Genomic DNA, 26,134 nt, shown 5'->3' with positions numbered 1-26,134 from the left:
ATCGTCAACTCCACGCGCATTGAACTATTAACAAAAAACAACTACAATAAATGGAAAATCCAAATTGAAGCGCTCTTAGTAAAAGGTAACGCGTGGCCATACGTAAATGGCGATATTCCAAAACCAGTCGTATCCGGCACGGGTGACATCCTCACCGCATCTCAAAACGCGCTTAAAGCCTGGATGTTCCAAGATCGAAAGGCTAAATCTGATCTAATCTTATCAATGAGTCCCGAACAGCTCAAACACCTCCGTAACTGCGAGACATCGAAGAAAGTGTGGGATAAGTTAAAATCGGTATACGCATTGCAAGGACCCATGAGGAAAGCTACTCTTCTAAAACAATTGCTGCTAGAAAAAAATGCACGAAGGGGACGACATCAGAGATTACCTGTCACGTTTCATGAATATTGTGGACAAATTACATGCCCTCGAAATCAAAATTAATAAAAACTTGCTATCCGTCATGCTGCTTCACAGTCTACCCAGCACCTTTGATAATTTCTGTTGTGCGATCAAATCGCGAGATAACCTACCGGAAATCGACGCATTAATGATCAAAATCATAGAAGAACACGATAGTAAAATATATAAGGGCGGTGGAGCGGGATCGAACGCTCTTTTATCAAGGCAAGTTAAAAAGAAGCCCACAAATAACAAGAGCCAACAAACCGACAAAGACGACAAGGAAGCGAAGAGCACTACTACAAAACCAAAATGCAACTACTGCAAGGAAAAGAGCCATAAGACAGCGGACTGTTACAGCAAGCTGAAAGCGGACAAAGAGAGTGTAAACACAACGAATGAATTTTTCCTCGCAGAAGATAATCAAATCACCTCTATGGACATCACATGTAATGCTACCGTAGATCAAAGATGGTGCTTGGACAGTGGATGCATGTCTCATCTTTGCAAAGACTCCGAACTATTCACAAACACACGTCGAATCAGCAGCGGTGTTAAACTTGCAAGCGACGCTACTGCCTCTGTAACCGCTAAAGGAGACGTCGAGATAAAAATCTCAAATGGTAAGCGAGATAAATCCATTACATTACAAAACACGTTGTATGTTCCAGATTTACGTACAAATTTACCGTCCGTCGCCAAAATTGTCGATAGAGATCACCAAGTTTTATTTACAAAGGACCACGCCTATGTAAAGGATGCTTTCGAAAATGTGAAAATGGTCGCCGATCGCTCAGGCGATCTGTTCTACGTCCATGAAGTACAGGATGCGGCACGCGCAGTATTTGAAGGCTCATCATGTCACATAAACGATTGGCACCAAAAATTTGGTCATCTGAATTGGAAGGATATGTTATTGATGCTTTAAGAGAACTTGGTCTCTGATCTAAATTTCAGTGCCAACGACGTCCTATTGGCATGTGGTGCATGCGCTGTCGAAAAAAAGGCAAGTCTACCATTCCCTAAACGTGGCAAGCGAACAACAGCTCCGCTGGAAATAATACACGCGGACGTGTGCGGACCGATGCAAAACGTATCACAAGGCGGCGCGCATTACTTCCTAACATTTATAGACGACTATAGCCGATGGACTAAAGTTTATTTTCTTAAAAGCAAGTCGGAGGTAAGCTCAAAATTCCTGGAGTACCTAAACTACGCCGAAACATAAACTGGTAAGAAGATCAAGATGCTTTAATCAGATAACGGCAAAGAATTTTGTAATACCGAGATGGACAATATTTTGAAGAGATTCGGAATACGACGACGATTATCAACACCATACACGCCGCAACAGAACGGAGTAGCAGAACGTAAAAATAGGACGCTTGTAGAAAGCGCACGCTGCATGTTGAATCAATCAGAACTCCACACATCCTTCTGGGCAAAAGCCATCGCCACTGCAAATCACGTAAGAAACCGATGTGTCACGACAAACTTGGATAGCACAATTCCTCACGAGACGCGGACACGCAAGCGCCCGAGTGTAAAAGATCTGCAAAAATTCGGCATCAGGGCGTACATGCTGGATAAAACTCCAAATAGAAACAAGCTCGCGCCAAAACGCATTGAGGGCATATTTGTCAAATACTCTGAAACAGCAAAAGCCTACCGCATATAGATACCGAGAGAAAAATGCACGTAGCCCGTGACGTGAAGTTCATGAAAGACTTTTCTTGTAAAATTGAAGAATTGGCTCAAACGAAGACTCAAAAAGGAGAAATCAGTCATAGCAAAATCGATCCAGAGAACTATCCGATCGACGCACCTGAAAAAAGACCATTCGAGGATTATCCAAACTCCTCGCCGGAGGATATTGAAACACAATGTAAGGAAAATCAAGACAATGAACAGGTACGGCGCGCTCCAGGGAGACCACGCTAAATTATGACCGGGAAACCCGGTCGACCAAGAAAAGAGTTTAATATCGTTAGAACGAGTGAGCCTGCAACCTCTGACGACTCGAGAGACGATATAATTAACGAGTGGCACAATGCCGAATTCGCAATGAATGTAGAAATCCTGTTTTATTCGGCAGTATCTGGACCGGATAGTGACGAGTGGCGTGACACCATATACACGGAGATCAAGAGTCTCATTCAGAATGACATCTTCGATATAGTCACCAGACCCAAAGACAGAAAGGTGATAAAATGTCGAACCGTCTTATGCAAAAAATTTAGAGCTGATGGGACCTTAGATCGAAGAAAGGCTCGCGTCGTCGCAAAGGGATTCGCTCAGCAACCCGGCATAGACTTCTTTGAAACCTTTGCTTCGGTCGCTCGTCTAGTGTCTTTCAGACTATTATTTAGCCTTAGCTGCTAGACTTAATTTAAGGATAACGATGTCGAAACGGCATACCTAAATGGGAAAATCGACACAGAAATCTTTATGGAAAAACCTGATCTACTACAGGAGATGCTGGAAAGGACAATCATCGAAAAGAAAAACACCAAAATCACGAGTGCAGTGGCATACTGAACTCGACAAGAGACTCAGGATCATCGGTCTGACTCCTACAAACGCCGATCCGTGCGTATACGTTGACATCGGGAAACCAACCTTTGTTCTCATATACGTCGATGACATCCTAATTATTTCCAACGATCGAGAGGAGAATGAAATAAAACAAAAACTTTTCGAACACTTTAAAATAAAGGATCTTGACGAAGCGATATAAATATTGTTTGGAATTCGAAATTCAATGAAAGGGAGAGCGTATACATCTTTCCCAGAGGGGATACATTCAGACAATACTGAATAAATTCATGGGGAGGGTCCCGTTAGCACACGGTGCGATAGCGCACATCCTGATAGCACACAGATCAAAATAGACACAACATGCTGAATTAAACGGACACAGTGCGAAACTGAGTAACAAACGAACTTACCACATGGGTTTGCAACTTTTCAGGGCACTCCAACCGACGGGTTGGGTGCGGGAGGGAAGGGGGGCGAAACTCCCCTTGCACCCTTCCGCGCGCGCGCGCGCGTGTGTGTGTGTGTGTGTGTGTGTGTGTGTGGCCACACTTTGTAATGTACCACATAAGTTTGCGACTTTCTACGCGTAGCAAGGGCCACCCACACTCCCTCTTCACCCCTGTTTACATTTGACTACATTCAGTAAACACTTCATGCCTATAAAATTTTATTGAAAATTTTGCACGAATTTATTTTTGTCTGATTGACACTATGTCTGTTTTTACTGTGTCCGTTACATTCAGCCTGCTGTGTCCATTTTGATCTGTGTGCATTTGGAACTCACCCGCGCTATTGGGATATGCATTATCGAGATGTGCGCTATGGGGAATTTATTAAATTTTTATGTGCGTTATCGGGATGTGCGCTATCGGGATGTGCGTTAACGGGATGTGCGCTATCGGGATGTGGGCTATCGGGATGTGCGCTATCGGGATGTGCGTTATCGGGAATTTACTAAATCTTTATGTGTGCTATCGGGATGTGCGCTATCGGGAATTTACTAAATCTTTATGTGTGCTATTGGGATGTGCGATATCGGGACGTGTGTTATCGGGATGTGCGCTATCGGAAATTTACTAAATTTGTATGTGTGCTATCGGGATGTGCGCTATCGCAGCGTGTGCTAACGGCACCTTCTCAAATTCATGAATGATTGCAAGACCAATACTCCACTCGCTTCGGATGCCAAGCTGATAAAGGGACCGGACACCGCAGAAATCAACGAGAAAGCACGTCCATTCAGGGAACTTATTGGCTCGCTGATGTATGCCGCCGTGGGAACCCGTCCCGATATTGCTCACGCAGTGAGCGCGCTTAGTCAATTCAACGCTTGCTACAACAAAACACTGGACGGCAGCTAAACGAGTACTTCGCTACTTAAAGGGAACCGCAAATTAAGAATTAGTCTACAAAAGGGCGACTCACCCATGACAGCATTTGTAGATGCCGATTGGGGGGGGGGGTGTACTCTCGATCGGCGCTCATATACGGGATTCGTCTTCATGCTAAGTGGAACGGTCATTTCATGGGAGTCCCGCAAGCAAAGAACAGTGGCACTATTATCAATGGAGACGGAATACATGGCCATCTCAGATGCCGCCAAGGAAGCCCTTCATCTTATGAACTTCATCAAGGAGTTTGGGATACCTGGTCTTGCAAATGTAAAGATTTACAATGATAATCTCAGCGCTAGACAACTGGCTAACAACCCCGTTATTAATTCGAGATCCAAGCATATTGATCTCAGGCATCACTTCATCTGGGACTTTCTAAGGAACCATCCTGCGGAATTGATTTATACGCCTAACGAGGAAATGATTGCTGATACCCTGACGAAAACCCTCCCTGGTGAAACATCTAAAATGCAGCTTGGGATTTGGACTGCAACCAGACGAAAATTGTTAAACGCTATTTGAGGGAGAAAGAGAGAATGTTAGACATTAGCAAATCAGCGTTAGGCGTATACCTACGTCATACAGATCGAGCGCCTCAGTCGTTCGGCCAATCGCAAGGTCGATATCTATTCATATATGTTTCTTCGTTTTACATCTCTATATTCTTTGATCTATGTTCTTCATCAACAGATATTCCGTTCTCACGTGTCTATCTCGCGTACTCAAAAATAGTCTCTGATTACTGTGTATTCTCAACAATAAAGTACTTCCGGTGTATCATATCCGCTCGTGTATCACTTAAACATTCCCAGTGCTAACATGTTTTATAAACATTTTTTATAAACATACTTAATAATATTGCTGTTTTAATATTATTAAGATATTTTAAAAACATTTATTAGATTATTTAAATGTTATTTAAATGTTATTAAACGTTATGACATAACGTTTGATAAATATTTTTAAAATATTACTTAATAATATTGCTGTCCTAATATTATTAAAATATTGTAAAAATATTTATTAATATGTTATTTAAATGTCATTAAACATTATGATGTAATGTTTGATAAATATTTTAAAAATATTATTTAAAAATATTACTGTCCTAATATTTTAAAAACACGAGTTACATACGTGTTTTAAATATTATTAAATATTATAACATAATTTTATAAATATTCAAAAAATATTAATTATTTAATACATAAAATCTAAACATTTAATAATTTTAGAGATATAAATTTAAATATTTTTTATGTGTTTATAATATGAATTATATGTTATCATATAAATTATTAAATTTGTATATTTTGCTCGTGCATTTAATTACATTCATCTGTTATGTACGCATATATCGTCTACTAATCATGCGTTTGTCATATGTTTTGTGTTTATATAATTAATAATGTTACATTAATGTTATGCCCAACAAACATAAAGTTACATGTAACGTGCTTGTTAGTTGTAATTTCCCACTCAATAATATAATTGCAATTTAACACACGTGTTATATTACAATTACATTGTTGAGTGGGAAATTACAACTAACAGGTACGTTACATGTAACTTGGTGTTTGGTGGGTATTGATTTAATGTTATAATAACATCCTGGGGGAAATAATTTCTATAAATATGTAAAAATATTAAAAGTAATAATATATGTAAAAATACAAAAAATAAAAATTTATAGAAATTTTTAATGTTTTATATAAATATAAATTTTTAGAAATAATTTTCATGTAAAACATTAAAAACTTTTATAAATTTTCACTTTTAGTATTTTTACATATATTATTACTTCAAAAACGCTTCAAAAACGTTGATAAATATTTTAGTATTAATAATAATAATAATAACTTTATTGTGTCCCAATATAAAGGTTACAAGGCGCTTTTGAAATACTACGGAGCGTTCCCGAACCGCTTACACTTTTATCACTCCTCTACTCCCAAATCGACCTTTACATGTTATTTCCCCCACCCCCCTCGCACGCCCTTACCCCCCTTCCCCCTCCCCTCGCCACCACTTTCTCCTTCTTCGGCCCTCCTTCCTGACTCTTTCTCTTTCATTCATCTCTGCCATCCTGCTTCTACCTCTCCTCCTCCGTTTCCTTTATTCCGTCTTCATCTCAGTGGGCCTCTCCTCCTCTCCTTTCTCTCTTGTCTCCCTCAGCTCTCTCCGCCTCTCAGTCTCCATTACCCTCACGCTTTTTCGCCTTCTCTCCTTCCTTCCTGCTTCTCCTCCTAAGAAAACCAATCAAAAGCATTAGTCTCCTCCTTCGATTCACCTCTCCATTCTTTTCTTCACCTTATCTCCCTCCTCCCTTTTCCTCTCCCTCATCTATCTCCCACTTCTCTTTCCCCCTATTCCAAACCCACTCAACCCCGTCCACCCACATACTTCTATTACCCACATATACTTTCTTCCCTTTACTCTTCTCTTCCCTTGCCCTCTCCAACATCCTCAACCTAATTTTCCTCTCCTCCATAGAAAGAGCCTCGTCCAATCTCACTTTCCAACGCCTCTTGATGTCCGCTTTTCTTTCTAGTAGCCAATCCGTCTTTTTTCTGCAGAACCTCCGTTATCACCACTATTCCTCCCCCTTCCCCCACTCTTTCCGTTACCATCCCCAACTCTACTTCCTTTCCTAACTCCCTTTTCAAAATCCCCTTTATTATCGTTCTTCGTTCTATCACCCCCTCCCCTTCCACCACCCTCCATATTATTTTCTCCTTCTCACCTCCCTTATTCTTCTCTCAATAAATATATAATTGTAAATAAAATTATTATTAACACACCTATAAAATATTCTAATTTTATCATATCTACTTCTCACTACAATAAATTTAAAAACATAAACTTAATACCTACTATAAAAATTATATACCTTAAAATAAAAGGCAAAATAATTTTTCAACATAAACCCATTAATTCATCATAACGCATACGAGACTTGTTGTCTTTTCTCCCTCTTTGCCCCTCTCATCCTTTCCCAACTCTCCCTTTCCGCCGTCTCTTTCATCCTCTTCTCCATCTTCCTCTCCATCCTCCTCCATGCTTTCAGTCCCCTTCCCCCTATTCTCCCGTTATCCCTTATCCCATCTTCACCCTCCTCCTCCGTTTTCCACGTGTTCTCTCTTCTCTTCTCGCCGACTCCTCCTGCCTTCCCTCTTCTCTCCTTCCTTCTTGGGTGCCTCTGTTCCTCTCGCTCCTCGCCTCTTCTTCTCGCTTCTCTTCCTCCTCTTCTTCCATCACTTCCTGCCACTAGTCTCCCTCACTTCCGCCTTCCCTCCTTCTCTCTCTATCACCCCTCTCTTCTCCTCTCCCTTGTTTCCACCCGGCTGCACAACTCCTCTCTCACCACCTCCTCCTCGGTCTTCCTGTCCGTTCCTCTTCTCCTTCGTCAAACTTCTTTCCTCGTCCTCCACCCACTGTTCCCCTTTATTCCCGCTTCTTCTACCTCTGTCTTCCCGTGTACTTCTTCTCTCCTTTAACTCCTTCTCTTCCTCTTCTGGTTTCGTCCCTTCTCCTTCCAAAGCCTCCAGCCTCTCTTCCCACTTTTTCCATCGCCTTCTCAAAGCATCTTAACCTTTCCCTCACCTCCTTCAGCCCTCTCGTCATCTCCACCCTCAATTTCCTCATCTCTCTTCCCACTTTTTCCATCGCCTTCTCTGACCATATTTTCTTTTCTTCCTCTCACCGCTACACTTCTCAATCTGATCTCCACGGTCTCTCTCCTATCACACTTCCTCTCTACATCCACGTCTTCTACAATCGCTCTTTTCTCACTTACTAACTTTACTGACATAACGCCTCGCATCATATAGCTACGAAGGACCACGTGTTCTAGAACTCAGCGTTTTCATACACGCTACCGTGCCTCACACTCCTGCCAATCTTGGTCCATTTTCTTGTGTATCCTGCCACTCGTCCCACCATTCCACTGCTGCCACCCTCCTCTCTTCTCTAGATAGCGCCATTCCTCCTCTCCGTTACCTCCGCTTCCATACCGCTGCTCTACTCCCGCCATCTGCCTTTTCTTCCTGCCTCTCTCCTCGTCGCCACTTTTTCCGACTGACTTCTCCTCCTGGCGCTCTCTCTCTGACCTCTTCTTCCTGTCCACTGCTTCTTCCTCCATACTTTTCACTGTCAGCTCCAAAAACTCTCCGACCTTTCCTCTCTCATTTCTTCCCTCTTCCGATTTCTCTTTTCTTCCCGATCATCTTCCGACCTCCTCTTCCCGAATCTCCACTTCTTACTTCCCTCTTTCAGTTTTTTTCCACAGCACACCCTCTCACTCCGGAGCTCTCTGTATCACTTCCACTCTTAACCACGCCATCTTTCATTCCCCCAATATTTTAATATTATATAAGTCTTATATAATACTATAATTATTTACAAATAATTGTATTGTAATAATTGTAAATAAATGTATTAAAATTACATTAATTTATTTATTGTTTGATATATAAATATTTTTTTTAAAAATTTTCAAAAAAATAATTACTTAAGTTACTATTTTCTATTAATTTTTTATAATTACATAATTTTAGCTTTATAGAAGAACAAAGCAAAACATATTTTTATTAAGTTATTTCGCGTCTTATTTCGCATATATAAAAATCAGTAAAAAAACTAAATTTATATTTATTTATAAAAATATTACTTAACTACATGTTTTATCTTTTTGACATCTATTAAACTGATCTATAACAAATATGCATTCATGATCATCAAGTGTTCATGGATCATCATGAAGTATTAGATTGCGTACAGTCTTCGAAATAAAGCAACGTCGACGGTGATTCACAATTGGATGAGTGACCGTTTTTCTGATCGCAGAAATTAAGTAATGCCAAATGCGATTATGGTGGAATAACCGTGCTTGTTACGTAAATTTAAGAGAAACATAAATTTAATTTTTTTTCTTACATTATAATTATGTTATTTTAACATTTTCACAATGTTGTTTTAACATTTTCGCAATGTTAAAAAAATATAAATGCAATATTATTTATAACGACATTGCAAATGTTATTTCAACATTACCGAAATTTCCTAATTAAAGCCAAAGTTTGTTCATAATGGCGTTGTATACAACATTAAAAACTACATACTTGGAAACGTTACTATGTTAGTAGGTAACGTTATAATAACATTGCAGCAATGTTTTTGTGCTGGGTAATTATTTCGCTCGATATATGTGTAATATATGTAATGATATATGTAACACATAAATATTGTAAGAATTGTCGATTTTCTTTATATAAAAAGAAACAACTTTATTTAATAAATTTTTACAATTATCACTTATAATTACGTGATTCGGATTTTCAGAGAGTTTAGAGAGAACTGTAAGAGTACTTTAAGAGAACTGAGAGAACTGTGAGAACTGTTGCTGCAGTCGCAGGGTGCCTTATTTATAAGGCCAAAATGATCGTATATATAAACGTATCACGTTTATTAAAGAAAAGGGGAAATTTCATATATTCAGAGGAAAACAATGTAAAATATTTCTTAAAAACAAGATAATGGAAAATATACATTAGAAATATATCTCTAATCCTCTATAAGTGCATTCCGCAGGTAATGCTCACGATAAGTAGTTCATGTTTAATATATCTTAATCCTGTCCAAGTACATTCCTAAAGTACGTGGATAATGCTCACATCTCCCTTTTTATAAAGAAATTTGAGGATTATTCAAATTTTGGTTCGGACTAATCGTCTAATTGTTGGTTTTAGTTCATTATTGGCAGGTAGAGCATGAGGCATGTAATGTACATGTTGCGTAGGTGCGCGATTTCCAAAGCTGCACTAATTATAGCAATTTCCACACAGCTGTTTCAATAGATTGTTAATGCTTGAAAATATTCCGATTTTATAAAGAAATACGAACAGGATAGAGCCAAGGGTATGTATCCTGACAATTGAAGATAATACATAAATTTTTCTTTCCATGTAATGGTTCTTTGATGTGTTGATATTTGTTCCGCTATGTTATCTAATTCTTCTAAAGTTTTGCCTAAGATAATTTCAGATTAATTTATATAGTCTTATAGACCTTGAATCGTATGTAAGAATCGTCGTTTTTCTTCTTATAAAAAAAAAACTTTATTTCACAAATTTTTACAATTATTACTTATAACTACGTGATTCTGAGTACTACGTACTGTGAACTATTAACTGAGAGAACCGACTCTGTCGTCGAAGGGTGCTCTATTTATATGGGTAGAATGACGTATTATGTTTACTAGAAAAAAAGGGAAATTCCATACACTCAGAGGAGAACAATGTAAAGTACTTCTTAAAAACAGAATAATGGAAAATATACATTAGGAGTATATCTCTAATCCTCTGTAAGTGCATTCCGTAGATGATAAGTAGTTTTATGCTTAATAACAATATATCTTAATTCTGTCTAAGTGCATTCCTAAAATACGTGGACGATGCTTACACCTCCCTCCTTATAAAGAAATTTGAGGTTTATTCAAATTTTGGTTCGGACTAATCGTCTAATTGCTGGTTCTAGTTCATTATTAACATGTAGAGCATGAGGCGTGTAATGTACATGTTGCGTAGGTGCGCGATTTCCAAAGCTACACTGATTATAGCAATTTCCACACAGCTGTTTCAATAGATAAATAATGCTTGAAAATAATCCGATTTTATAAAGAAATACAAACAGGACAGAGCCAAGGGCTATATATCCTGCCAATTGAAGATAATACATAAATTTTTCTTTCCATGTAATGGTTCTTTGATGTGTTGATATTCGTTCCGCTATGTTATCTAATTCTTCTAAAGTTTTGCCTAAAGTTTGCAATCGTTCCGGTTCAATATGAGTTTCTTTTATTAAGTCCATAGGTATATCTGTTAATTGATATTGAAAGAGTGTCTCATTAATTGATTTTTGATCTATTAAATGAATAGTCTTGTGTATTTCGATTTCGTCTACAGCTATATTGTCAGGTTTTAAAGTAGCTGTATTGGAAATTACTGTACAATCTGGTTCTAAATGAAGTATAAAATTTCGAAAGACTCGTGCGCTACGAGGTATTTTATCGGAACAAAGTACATGCACCAGCTCTTCTTTTGGAGCTATACCAATCCAATCCCGATTTGTATGGAGTTGGATCCATAAAGTGTTTTGAATTTGCATGTACTTAGTTGTACATTTTTCTGATTCGCGTTTTGTAATGATTTCCGTTAAACAATTATCTTTAATACCTACTTTATAATCAGGATAGATTCGTTTTAGTAATTGATATTTACCGATTCTTTTCGCTGGGGTTAATTCTATTTCACTAATTGGCATAAATATAGTTCTAAATGGATCTAATAAAATGAGTTTTTGAGTAGTGTCGATAATAGATTGTCCCAGCCAGCCGTGCCTGGGAAGTGAAATTATTCTAGTTAAATCTAAGATTTTATCTTCTATAAGAGGAATTAAAAATTGAATAAGTATTCGTTTCCCCGTTAATGCTATCGATATCTCACTTACGTCTACGAGAGTAGTGTAATATATTTCCTCTAAAGGGACCGGAAAGTTATCTACATGTCTGTGTTGTCTAAGCGCGCTAAACAATTCTTTAGGTGATAGAACGTAAGGTTTAACAGTCCCATGTTTACCGTCGATTATCAGTTCTTCTGCCCTTTTTATTTCCTCGCTTAACTTGCGTAATTCGTCATCTAAATCTAAGAGCGTTTCGTCAATCCAAATATTTATTTCATTAGATTGTGATACATTTCTAAGGCGATTGAATTGTTCGTTTACGTTAGTTACTGTATTTGCAATGGATGTGAAGCCTTTGATTGTTTTAAGTATTATGCTAGTTTGATTTTTTACGTATTGAATAATATTTTTCTGATCCGCATACAATTTATCTAGCTCGTTATTATAATAGGTCGCGTCGGTATCATCTAAAGTTCCAAATAATGTTTTGCTGACTTCACCTATAAAATTAAATAATCCGCGCTTGGTTCTATTTAACTTTTGAAATCCGGCTAAATATTGAACGTTCTCTACTTCGTTTTCTATTTCGCTTAGTTGATCTAATCGCTTAGTTATTCGTTTTTGGGAGGAACATATCCATTTCCCTTCACTAACACAATAATGGTTAAGTAAATCAGTATACGCTTTTTTAAGTATAGCAAAGTTTTTCTCTAAATCCGATAAATCATATCCTACTACAATCTTCCATTGTTCGTGGTATAATTTTACTTTATCTAAAGTTTCGAGGTAAATTACTTCACTATCATCTAGCTGAGCGATCTTGAACTTCTCTCTCTCCACATTGTCAGTAAGATGACCCTGGGGAATCAGGAGAAGAAGTATCGGAATGATTCGTATCAGATCCATTCCTATTGCCTGAAACGAAAGGTTTAATATCACTTCTGTGATATTGTTTAATTTCTCCGTTTTCTCTAATATGATATGTTATGAATTTGTCATGTCGAACAACAGGAAAAGGACCTTTCCATTGTGGCTCGAATGACTTGGCATTGAAATTCTTTACAAGAATCAACTCATTGCTTTCAATTGGTACGTAATTTTTGATAGGAACATTGGAATTTTGATAGTCGCGTATGCTCCTACGCGCTTCTTCCAATTTATTTTCGTGTTGAAGACGTAAGTCTTCAATTTGTTTTTGAAGGGTTACCCTTTCATCTTCTTCACTGAAGATGTGATTTGGTTCCCTACCGAATTGTAACTCGTAAGGCGTATAGCCTGTATTTTTATTAACTGTGCAATTGTATGTGAGCATTGCTTGGGGTAGTATCATATCCCATTGCTCTTGTTCGTTAATGTAATGTCTAATATATTCGGTTAGTATTAAGTGTGATCTCTCATTTTTTCCGTTCGATTGCGGGTGATAAACTGAAGTTAGTACGTGTTTTACATGCAATTTATCACAAAGTGTCTTAAATTCGTTAGAAGTAAATTCTAAAGCGTTATCGGAAAGTAGTTCTTTAGGTTTTCCGAAATATCTGAGCCAGGAGTACCACAAGGCTCTAATAATCGCGGCCGTAGATTTATCTACTAGAGGTTCTACGAGAATATATCGTGTCAGGTAGTCTTGGGTAACAAGGATATACCGGTTTCCTCTGTTTGTTATTTCAAACGGTCCCATGATATCGATGGATATTTTGTCATTTGGAGTTTGTGGGATATCAGGAGAAGAATAGATGTAAGGTTTTTGAGTACCTGGCTTGTTGAGTTGACATAATTCACACTTGTCAATGAATTCTTTGACGTCAACAGTTATGTTTGGCCAATTGTATTTTTGTCTAATCTTTTGAAGCGTCTTTTCTGTTGAATAATGACCGCCTAATATGCCGGAATGTGCATCCGATATAATTTCATTTTTATTTTTAATTTCTGGAAGATACTGAGAAACGTAAATGTATAATTTGTCTCCAAGATAATATTCGTCGATAACTGAAATCAATTTACTAACTTCCTTCTGATCGTGTATTATATTTAGATGATGATCGTTCTCAGTTAAAAAGTCATGTAGTTGAATACTTAATTGTCTGTGAGTTGCGTGAGGAGATACATAAACTTCGTTTTCTCTAGTAATTTCAGGAGGGGTTTCGATAAATAGTATTGTTTTATTGGTTTGCCTACCGACTTGATTTCTTACTATTATTTGTTTATTCATTTTTGGTTTGGATGAGGATGGAATTGAGGGAGAAGATGATGGTCCCTTTTGTATTTCGTAATCGTTTTCAGGTAAGTATTCGTTCGTTGGAGTTGGTAGTGGAAACTTATCTTCAAACCATTGAGACGGTCGTTCTTCTATTATCGTCTTAGTTTTAGACTGCAAGTTGTACGTGTTAATTAAAGCGTCTATAGTGTTTCGTGTCTTGGTATTAATAGGTCCTATGAAATATAACGTCCATTTGTCAGGATCAGCATTTGTATCCTCAATGATTGGTGATATTAAAGTTAAGAGATTTTCCAAGGAGACAGATTTCGGATCAATATTTAACCATCCCGGAACTGGATCTTTGTTAAAAGCAATCTTAATTTCGCGTTTCTCTTTTATTATGTCTGATAATATGTGTTCGATATCTTCATCGGAAAGATAGGAGTCGATTGCATTTACTGGAATTCGTGACAGTCCGTCGGCGTTAGTATTAGTTTTTCCCGGTTTATAAACAATTTCGTAATCGAATTCTTCTAATTTAAGTCTCCATCTCATTAATCTGGAGTTAGGATCTTTCACGTTCATTAGCCAGACTAAAGGTTTATGGTCCGTTACGATTGTAAATTTTTTTCCGTATAAATATTGTCTAAAATGTTTTGTCGCCCATACAATCGCGAGTAATTCTTTTTCCGTAGTGCTATATCGAGTCTCTGCTTTATTAAGCGTTCTAGAGGCAAAAGCCAATGGCTTGTCTTTGCCTATTGTTCCTTGTGAGAGTATTGCCCCGATGGCCTCATTAGATGCGTCAGTGGTCAAAACAAACGGTCTGTTCCAGTCAGGATAAGATAATACAGGTTGCGTTATTAACTTGGATTTGAGAGATTCAAAAGAATGTTGTTGTTCGTTAGTCCATTGAAAGGTTGAGGATTTTTGGAGTAATCGTGTTAACGGTTTCGCTATCTTGGAAAAGTCTTTGATAAATTTACGGTAGTAACCGACTAGCCCAAGGAATTGTTTGATTTCTTTCGGATTTCTTGGTACTGGGTAAGTTTTTACCTTCTCGATTCGATTAGGGTTAGGTTGTATGCCTTGTTCCGAAATAACGTGCCCTAAATATTCAAGTTCCGGTTTGAGGTATTCGCACTTATCGGGTTGTAATTTTAGCCCGACCTGTCTAAGTCTTTCAAATAATATTCTTAAATTTTTGTTATGCTCTTCGATTGTTTTTCCATAAACTATTATGTCGTCTATATAAACTAAGCAATTATTACCAATTAATCCCTTTAAGCCCCGATTCATCATTCTTTGAAAGGTAGGAGGTGCATTTTTTAAACCGAAGGGCATTCGAGTGTATTCATAATGTCCGTTTGGAGTAGAAAAGGCTGTTTTCTGAATGTCTTTGGGATGCATGCCGATTTGATGGAAACCCGATGCCAGATCAAAAGCAGAAAAATATCGCGCATTACCTAACTGATCTAATATTTCGTCTATATTTGGAAGCGGATAAGCGTCTTGAATGGTCTTTTCATTAAGTTTTCTAAAATCTATTACTAATCTCCATTTGGGTTTACCAGAAGCATCCTGCTTTTTAGGTACAATCCAAAGGGGTGAATTATAAGGTGAATCTGATTCCTGTATAATTCCTTTTGCAAGCATGTCTTTAATCTGTTTCTTAATTTCCTCTTGGTGTATTGGAGGATAACGATATTGTTTTGTGTTAACAGGAATTTCGTCCGAGGTTTTAATTTCGTGTTCAATTAATTTAGTAAGAGGAAGAGGGTCTCCTGGTAAGGTAAAAATATCATGGAATTCCGTTATGATATCCCAGATCTCGCTGGAATGTTCTTGAATATGTGAAAGACGGGTATTTTCTTTCAATAGTTCTAAACGCGTGTTATCTAATATCTTTTCTGAAATGGGATAGATTGATGTCTCGTAAAAACTTTCAATGCCTTTTATCTCAGAATGTAAGTGTGACGGCAATATAGGTTTATTAGAGTCATTCATTCTCGTGATCGCTCCAGTGTCATCTTTGAATATTACTAACACGTCTTGTTTTCTTTTCACGTTATCGGGATGCGGTTTATCGCACCTTTTAAATTCTTTTCCGCTTAGAATTAGTCGCTCGTTTGAAAATATAAAATTGTTTGCTGTGAGAAAATCAATACCTAGTATTCCCTGATGCTGTACTGGCGAATGATCATCTAATACATGAAATGTATGTTTTTTTTCAAATACCTCTACTACTACCGCGTATTTAGTTTTTATGGAGTGCGTAGTGACTCCAGATACAATTATTGCGTCTAACTTTGGTAAGTTATGATTTTCAATAAACATTTCATGTATTAAAGATATGTCTGAACCTGTATCTACTAAGAAAATAGTATCTTTGAAACCTGGAATCTTCAATTTAATTCTGGGTGCTCTGACGTACGTGCCGCCGGGTCCTTGGTAGACTTCTCGTCGTTGCTGTTGTTTAGGTCCTGATTGGCTGCATACAAATGATGCGATGCTCGGTCCGGTGGTTGATTGGGATGTTGGCGCTCGCGAAAATTTTGCTGTCCCTTTTGCAGGTGGAATGCCTTCGTTCTGCACTCCTTTTCTTCATGTCCACGCTTCTTACAATAGCTGCATTCCTTGGGTTGAAACCGTGTTTTTTCTTGAGAGAATCTTTTTGAAGATTCATAGCGTTGCATTCGCATTTTTCTTAGTCGGAGCTCTCCCTCGAAGGCTCTCGCTTTGGAGAATGCCTCGTTGAGCAGGCTGAACTCAAAACAATACAAATGATCACCAATCTCAGGTTTTACGTTGCGGCGAAACACTTCCACAGCTTTCTGCTGGTATAGCTGTTCCTGTACACAAATAGTTGCGATGCCAGTGCCCTGTGAATTTACTGCGTGAATAATTTCATCATGTATGCGAAGAAATCTATTTATGAATTCATCGATGGACTCGCTCTGACGTTGGATGCAGGTGTCTCTTTGCACCTCTAAAGCGGAGATATTCTGTGCTTTGCCGTAAAGATATCTCAGTTTTTCGTAAAACTGTGGAAAGTTTGGCGTAGTGTCTGTTCTAATTGAGTTTTTTGCTCTTCCCGTGAGTTTCTGTGCCACAATGCTACAGAGAAGCAGCTCATGTTGATCGACTGCTAATCGTTTTACTGCTGTTTGTATGTGGTTTATAAAGGTTTCCACATTATTTCCATCAAATTCCGGAATTAGTTGCATAACTTTATTGTAATTTTTTATAATGTTTTCAGGTTCAACAGTCTCTTCTCTTGTCGTTTGCAATGGAATTTGATTCGTATGTCCGTTTATTTTAATTTCCGTTATTTGATTTTTGAGTTCTCTTATTGCGTCTGTCATTTCGAGCATTTTGTCGGTTAATATGTTGAAAGTGAGCGTTTGCTCGCGGTTAGGACTCTGTGCGCGCGACATTGGAGCGGTAACGAAAATTCTTGACTCTAGAATATTGCTACCCTCGCTTGATTCCGTTTCAGAGGCAATTATTTCTCTTACCCCTCTGTACTCTGTCCACGCCAGTCTGTCCCCGTTGAGTTCGATACAGCAGGATAATCTTCGGGTCCTCCTCGGAGGTAACTAGTGCAACTAGTATATTGTCCTCGAAGTAAAAGCACTTTTCACTATTTGCTAATTATCCCGCACCGCTGCCACCAATTGTAAGAATCGTCGTTTTTCTTCTTATAAAAAAAAAACTTTATTTCACAAATTTTTACAATTATTACTTATAACTACGTGATTCTGAGTACTACGTACTGTGAACTATTAACTGAGAGAACCGACTCTGTCGTCGAAGGGTGCTCTATTTATATGGGTAGAATGACGTATTATGTTTACTAGAAAAAAAGGGAAATTCCATACACTCAGAGGAGAACAATGTAAAGTACTTCTTAAAAACAGAATAATGGAAAATATACATTAGGAGTATATCTCTAATCCTCTGTAAGTGCATTCCGTAGATGATAAGTAGTTTTATGCTTAATAACAATATATCTTAATTCTGTCTAAGTGCATTCCTAAAATACGTGGACGATGCTTACACGTAACTTTCAGTAAGATAACTAGATAAGATCATATAGAAAAGTATTCATATTCAGATAAAGTTTTAATCGTTTAATTCAGATACGATAAGAAACGATAGAATTTTATAACTTTTCTATCTAGCAGGAAATCTAGTATCCGATAGAAATGATAGATTCAGATAAAATCATATCAAATTTCTATCAAATTTCCATATGTTTCTATCAGTTTCTATTGAACATTTTGAGCAGGGATGTTCTATGGATAAAATACTATCGATTTAAGCAAGAAAAATTGAAAACATTGGTCGATGTTTCTTGTTTACTGGGTTGAACCTCTAGAAGTTTTAGATTCAGCCCATTAATGGCATTAATTTTTTTTAAGATGCTTAAATGCATTCAATTATGTTGATATTATATTGACGTTATAATTATATTAAAGTTATATTGACACCGTAATATTTAATTAAAAATTCTTTATCTTTAGATATAAAGGTTACTAAAGGTCTTTATATCTAAGATATAAAGGTCAAAGTTTACATTGTCCATGAACTTCCTTATCAACTGTTCTGATCTATTTCGCGAGATGCTGAGGTTTGCATGACCGTGTATGTACATGTTTTCTCTATTTTTAGCGTTATTCAATAACGGCGCGACCATCAATTTTTTCGCTCATCCCCTACGTCTCTTCTACACACCCAGTAACACGTACAGCATTTCGTGTATATGAATGATCGCCCAACTCTCACCAACTTAGAGGTCAACTTTTTATTGTAAAAATTGTTTTTTAAAAGTGCACAACATAATTCAATTGAAAATATAAATTATTAAAATCTAAAAAATATATAATTTATAAATATTTATAATTATTTTAAAAAATTAAAAAAAAAGAAATTAAAACAAAAATCTTAAAAAATTTTAAATTACAAAAACTAAAAAAATTTAAATAAAAACAAAAACACAAAAAACAGTAAAAACAAAAAACGACTCTCTATTACCGTTGAGGGCTTCCGCACAGACTTTTACATTACGCATAACATAAATGCATAAGAAATTCGATTGGTTGAATTTCTTATGCACTTTGCTTATGGACCAATCAATTTGCTTATGTACATACGTTATGCGTTATGCAAAAGTCTTTGCGGCGGCTCTGACTTCCAAGTTGGTGAGAGTTGGGCAATGTGGAGTATTCCTCACGGGTGACAAAGGGTAGATCTGTATTGTCAAAATCTGCAGATTACATTGCTGCATTGTTATCATCTGTATTAAACTTTTTAATGTTTTTGCAACATACATTTAGAAAAATGTTAGAATTTATAAAATATTCAACGTTAATTATTGTTTTACTTCATCTGTAAATCATGTAAATATTTTTTACAAAAAACGAAATATTTTATGAAAAAAATACATATTAAAAAAATATTTTTTAAGATGCTTAAATGCATCCAATTATATTGATATTATATTGATGTTATAATTATATTAAAGTTATATTGACACCGTAATATTTAATTCATAATAAAATTTATATAAATGCCGTTTTTAAAGTCAGTAAAGGTCAAACGCATAGTTACTGAATGAAATCAAGTAATTATAAATTTTTTAAAGTTAGGTTACTATATGTATTTTTTGTATTGTAAAATTTATTATATTTTGAAAGATCATATAAAAAATAACTGAAATATTCTCATATATAACAAAAAGTACTAATTTTTATTGAGTTTCAAGAAAATATCTAAATTTTTTCACATAAAAACGCCACCTTAAGCCTTTCATATTGAATTTCAATGTCTAACCGATCGATACTATCTTTTAGTCAATTTAGCTATACCAAGCGATCTAGAGTTGTAGCTTGATTGGACAGCAGTTTCATAACAGGAAATAAGATTTAAACGAAATAAAATTTAATTTTTTTGAAATTTTTTTTTAAAAGTAACTATAAAAAATTTTTGATTTGATAAATGAAAAACTGACACCAGATTTGGAAAGAACAGACCTAAAAATTATAGGATACCAATTTTATCAAGATCCCTTCGTTTTCAATAAAAAATATTTATCCGAAGATTTAAGGAAAATTGTGGGTGTAAACGGGTTAAAATCCGCCAAATTGGTTTTCTGAAGTATGAAAATGCAATTTTGATCACGGTGATCAAAAGAGCACACCCCAAAGTAATAAGATACATGATTTTGGTCAAAACATTTTTTATTTTTCCTATTGAGAATAAAGCTAAAAAAGGAACAAAAAATTACGTCTTTGGACATTAATGCGTTAAAGTAACAAAAAAAGTAAAATAAGTTAAAATAACCATATAATTTTTTTTTTAGAAAATTGTTAGAGCAAACTTACTTAAGATTGTGATGTATACGCTATGTACATAATACATACATAAATATTTTAATATTTAATTACATGCATTTTTTAAGGGAATCCTGGAGTGACAGAGTTATCGATATTTTTTTGAGAACTTGGATTTTTAAATTGGAATAACAGAATGCAAAATCCTTTTACATGATTGAAGTACATAGAAAAATGATGGGGGCGACGTACGATTTGTTTTGATAAATTAAAAAAATGTTTTTTATAAGTCACCTAATGACAATATTTGCTTTATATGAAAAATCTACAGTTTATATGTATAAAATATCCCGTCGTCTTTAAAAAAAAAACTTTCAAAAACAATATCGTGCAATTAAAAATAAGATTAGAAGCCTAGAAAAAAAAATTCGCATTCTGCAAATTAGAAAATAATAAAACAAAAATTAAGGTTATACGCGCAAAAAGTTAATAAGTAGAGCAATATGAAAACATTTTTTTTATTCTCGGTATAAAATCCAATTCACAGATTGATAGGGGATGCTAAACTGCTCGTCAAACTTGATCGAGGTCGATAATCGTAGTCATTTGTGCACGTCATTAACAAAATTTTGTATGTGTTTCTTTTATAGATTTAGAAATCTTTTTCCAGAATTAAAGTTTATGTATTAATATCAGCTCATAAATTGAATTTTATACCAAGAATTAAAAAAAAATTTTTAGATTGCTCTTTTGAGACCCGAAATGTTTACCAATGTGTATCTTTTTTATTAAGACGCCTACGCTCAATCTGAAAGCATAGTATTGTTGCTTAATGTTCATTCGTGTGCGGATCTGACTTGATTTATGCGTACAAGGTGCACAACTTTTATATCAAGCACATTTTGTTACGAGTCCACGCCAGACGCCAATTAAAAAATTTTTTTTGGTATTTCGTATAAAATCGCTACGTCCGCACACTGTTTTCGTCTATAATTTAATTGTAGAGAAGGATTTTTAATTCTGTAAATGCAATAAAAAGTTGGACATTGGAACAAATTGTACAATTCTGTTGGTAAAACAGACGACTTTAGGATTCCCTTAATGAGATTTTATATGTATTTCTTCTATAGATTTAGAAATTCTTTTCCAAAATTAAAGTACGGGGATCCTAAAGTCATCTGTTTTACCGACAGAATTGTACAATTTGTTCCAATGTCCAACTTTTTATTGCATTTACAGAATTAAAGTATATACCCAGTGAACACATTTTATAGCGGCAATATAACATGGAAGTTAAAAGTAATTTAACATTGTTATTCTTGTGATATGTAGGTGCTATATGACATGGAAATAACCTGTTACGTAATATTTGTTATATGCAAGTGATATAGCTGTTATACATCGTTTTGGCGTTACACTTATTCAACAAAAATTGTATAATTGTAACACGTTCGTATCAATGTTATTACGGAACGATGCGTCGTAGTTGACTCAGAAATCAGACAACATTATAACATCCTGAATAATAGATCTATTTGATAATAAAAAAAATTATTATAAAGATAACGTTTTCAAAAATAACGGTTTGTCTACAATTACTGCGCCCAAAAAATGCACAAAATCGAAATTCATCATGTGCTGAACAAAAACAGAATAATAAATGTATACTATTCAATTTTTCTTAGAATTACGATCTATATAGTTAACCATCTAATTAATCATTTGAACGCTTCAAAGATTAGTGCTAAATAGATCGCAATTTCCATCAAATTATTAAGGTTATAAAAAAAGATAAATTTAACAATGAAATTAATAAGTAAATAAATTAATGCTATTTATTTTTAATATGTTTTGCAAAATTTAATTGCTTTTATAAAAAATAATATAGTTGCGTCAGTTTATAACATATAAGTATATGTAGACAATAACAAGTACCCATATCGATGAGTCAAATTGGCGTAGCAGGTAGAGTACAAGGTTCGTCATCCTAAAGTCCCGGGTTCAAACCTAGCAGCGGCAAGTAAGAATAAAATAAAAAATTACATAATTTAAATTTAATTAATTAATAAAAATTTATTTTAAATGTAGTATGTGCTGTTGATAAAAATAATTTTTAAAAATTAAATTTTTATTTTATTTTATTTTTCTTTGTAACTGTTGTGTAACGGTTAAATAACATGTAATTATAACATGTTATATTGCTGAGTCGGAAATTGTAACTTACATGTAAGTTACGTGTAATTTCAGAGTAACGTAACCTGTTATATTTGGTTACATTGCTGTTACACCGCTGCTATATTACTGTGTTCACTGGGTATAGACGATAACAGTGTGCGGACGTAACCATTTTATACAAAAAACAAAAAAAATTTTAATTGTCGGCGTCTAGCATGGACTCGTAACAAAATGTGCTTGATATAAAAGTTGTGCATTTTGTACGTATAAATCAAGTCAGACCCGCACACGAGTGAACATTAAGGAACAATATTATGTTTTCAGATTAAGCGTCTTAATAAAAAGGTGTCTTAATAAAAAAGATACATATTGGTAAACATTTCGTGTTTTAAAAGTGCAATCTAAAAAATTTTGTAAATTCTTGGAGATTGGCTAATCTAAATTTAAATTTAAATTTAAATTTAATTTTAAATTTAATTCATATTTTTTTATAAATTAATAAAGCATCATCAAATTTAAATTTAATTCATGAAATAGATAATATCTACTTCATGAATTAAATTTAAATTTGGTGATGCTTTATCAATTTTTGCAGTTTTACTAATATCCGTAAATTATCTTTCGTTAATAAATTTTCTGAGAAGATCTATTTAAATATTTCTATTTTTATCAGAAATAACATTGGATATTGCCAGTTACCGATACTTATTTTGTTTACTACCGATCGGTCATATATCAGCATGTAGGTACGTTGATACAAGAATCATCTATATGGTGAGTGATAAAACATTCATGACGCAAATATTACATAAATAAAGGTTATCATGTCATGAGACGATTATGGATTATAAATGATCTGTTTTAATACATAAGACGATCGCTGTGTATTAATTAGTGCATAGATTACGAGCGATTAACAAATTGTGAATTAAAAAAAAATGTCTAAATTTATCACAAAATTTATGAATAATTCGTACGAATAAAATTTTTTTAAAAAACAAAGATTCGATGAAAGGACTAGTAAATTAAATTTCTTTGGATTAACAATACTCATGTTTATTACGTACCAGCGAATCGACCGAGCGGAATTTTGCTGATCATGCTTTGTGCTTTCTGCGCATCACTCCAACCTAATTTTCCCATTTCTGTTAAAACAACTGTAGGGCCAACACTATTAACTCTTATATTATGTGGACCCAATTCCAAGGCCATTGCCCTGAAAATATCACAATTCGTGAAATATTTAACTTTTCTTTGTAAGTATTACGTAATTAAATTATAAAAGACTAAAAATAAAAATTTTTAATAAAAAAAACTTGATAGACACAAAGAACTAACGTATTCTGCATTTTACTTTAAGACAAATTTAGTTGGATTACTTTTCTTAAACTGGTTACAAAAATTGGTGCCAAATTTGTAGAAACATCTTTAGTTGTTTTCTTTCTTTCCCTTCAACAGACATCCCGCATTTTTACAACTACATTGATTCGTGACAAATTGCGAACTTTGCTATTTAATTATCAAACGCGTCGATTAAATATTAAGTTCTCATTTTACAACGATATTAATTATCTTACTTTGTCAACATGTGGAGGGCTCCCTTTGACGAGCAATAAATGGTGTGATCCTTCAATGCCGCTTGAGCGGCCTGCGACGATATATTTACAATGTTGCCGCCGCTTTTGCGCTCGATTATGCTCTTGGCTACAACCAGGGAGACATTCAATACAGCCTTCACATTAACATCGAAGGTTAGATCAAATTCTTCGGGTGTGATGTCCAAGAACGGTGAAAGGCACGCGACAGCAGCATTGTTGACCAGTAGATCGATTGGTAGAATACTTTGAACAGCTTTTTTAGTCGCATCCCAGTCACGAAGATTGACGCAGATAGGTTGAATCTTCGGATCGACTGCTATCAAACTATCCAAGTGTTCTTTCGTTTTTGAAAGCGCAAACACCTGCCCTTTATATTTAGAAAGACGAAGGGCTAAATCTCTTCCAATCCCTGCACATTTATAATAAATTTATTACAAAATAAGTATCTATTGTATGTACCAGTAATTATACGTTAATTTTTATCATTTACTAAAAAATTGTTTTGTTTTTCTTGTGATGCACATTAATATACACTACTCAAAAAAAAAATAGGGAACACTTTGTATACCAAAAATTTAGGCTATTTTCAAACTGCTGCAACTCAGCGAAAAATCATCGTAGAAACAAAATCCAAAAAGCGTTTTAAAGCTTGAAACTTCTTCTTTCGAATGCTTTTTGGCGATTTTAGTTACCTTTTTTTTACGAACGTGGCACAATGATGAAGCTTGACCCGTTAAAATGAAAATTTTTTATGCGAATTTACTGCGCTGCATCTCGCGAAAAAAAATCATAGAGTATTTTTGTTACTTGCATCTTAGAGCGGGAACTTTTCCCTTTAATTTGAGTGGTTGTTCATTGCTGTACGATTTTTTTTGACCGAGTTATTGAGATTTTAATAAAAAATGGTCATTTTGATTTTCATCGCTTGTTACTCGTGAAATCAACGTACAGCGCTCAAAAAAAAAGCGTTAGAAAGTTGAAAGTTTGCACTTTTGAATGCTGTTATCAATTTTTTCACAGATTTACTTTCTCTAATAACAAATCGCGTTCAAAGATTACATAAAAAATCGCATATTTTACGGTTTTTATTTAGTTCAAGGTACTGTTGTGAAGAAAGATCACATTGCTAAAGCAAAGTTTTATAGTACGATTACTCTTCAGTAATAAACACTAACGTTCATGAAATAAAACATTTGTATTCCACGTGTGTATCATTCTTGAAATTGCTGAAATTGCTTAAAACGTTTTTTCAACAATCTTTCTACACCTTTTTGACCAAATTACAAAGTCAACCTTACATTTCTTTTTAAATGACGCTTACCGCCGGCATTAGCGTTATCCAATGTGCACCACGTAGAAGATGCCGGTTGGATTGTGCACATCGCACGCGCTCGCGTGTGCGTGTGTGTGTATGTGTTTCACAGCAAAGGTAAGAACCTCGCGGTTCGTCACGCGCGCGCTTGCGGCTGTTCCTTGCGACTTCTTAAATGTCGTTTTATGTTGTTTCAAATGCGTTCAAGTGTCTATGCGGCATTTTGAAAATTTCGTATACAAGCTCAATACTCCACGGGAATCGTCTGTGTGTTTGTAAAAACATTTGTTTTAAAGCTTCTATACATAAACATTACATGTAAACATTACGAGTACGCACTTACTCACATACATACCGTAATGTTTACAAGTAATGTTTACGTACAAAGAGACTGAAATAAATGTTCAGTATACAGACGACTCTCGGTTTCTCTTAAACAATTACGAATCGTTTGTTTAGATACATTATGTAAATGAAATTCATTGCAAATATTTCTTGCAGTAATTGTCCGTCTTTGCAAAGCGTAGCGAACGGTGTCTTGATTTTGTCAGATCGTAATTATTTGACAACGACCACTGTCTTCGGTCTTGTAAAACGTCTTGTGTCTTGATATCGTGACCAAACTCTACTCATTACAGAGATAGACACACCAACATGATGCACTACATAACGCACGCGAAAACCTTTAAAAAGTGCGATTATTTGTGCAACTTCTGTTGCAG

The 26,134-nt window shown here is 35.3% G+C and overlaps 2 protein-coding genes and 1 long non-coding RNA gene across 4 annotated transcripts in view; all 3 read right to left on the bottom strand.

Annotated features, from left to right (window-relative positions):
* Positions 1-26,134, bottom strand: part of LOC114254856 (L-xylulose reductase) — a 60,446-nt gene that overhangs the window by 11,932 nt on the left and 22,380 nt on the right. The window contains exons 2-4 of one of the 2 annotated variants that reach the window (XM_036282509.1): positions 24,080-24,509; positions 23,570-23,718; positions 6,387-6,583 (exon numbers count right to left, since the gene is read on the bottom strand). In XM_036282509.1, coding sequence (XP_036138402.1) covers positions 6,453-6,583; positions 23,570-23,718; positions 24,080-24,509 — 710 coding nt within the window. In that variant the 3' untranslated portion in view covers positions 6,387-6,452. Of the gene's footprint in view, positions 1-6,386; positions 6,584-23,569; positions 23,719-24,079; positions 24,510-26,134 lie in introns of those variants that run through there. The other variant, XM_036282510.1, reaches the window with a different exon arrangement.
* LOC118644302 lies at positions 10,434-18,847 on the bottom strand. Its single transcript, XR_004962107.1, has 2 exons — positions 18,055-18,847; positions 10,434-10,798 (listed from the first exon to the last, which is right to left on the bottom strand). It is a non-coding gene; the product is annotated as an uncharacterized LOC118644302 (long non-coding RNA).
* Positions 12,578-16,351, bottom strand: LOC118644299. The gene has a single exon (XM_036282508.1). It carries the CDS (start codon positions 16,327-16,329, stop codon positions 12,640-12,642), a length of 3,690 nt encoding a protein of 1,229 aa, XP_036138401.1. The 5' UTR covers positions 16,330-16,351; the 3' UTR covers positions 12,578-12,639.

The sequence above is a fragment of the Monomorium pharaonis genome, chromosome 2, assembly GCF_013373865.1.
Source record: "Monomorium pharaonis isolate MP-MQ-018 chromosome 2, ASM1337386v2, whole genome shotgun sequence".
NCBI lineage: Eukaryota > Metazoa > Arthropoda > Insecta > Hymenoptera > Formicidae > Monomorium > Monomorium pharaonis.
This window is presented reverse-complemented; position numbering and strand designations above follow the sequence as displayed.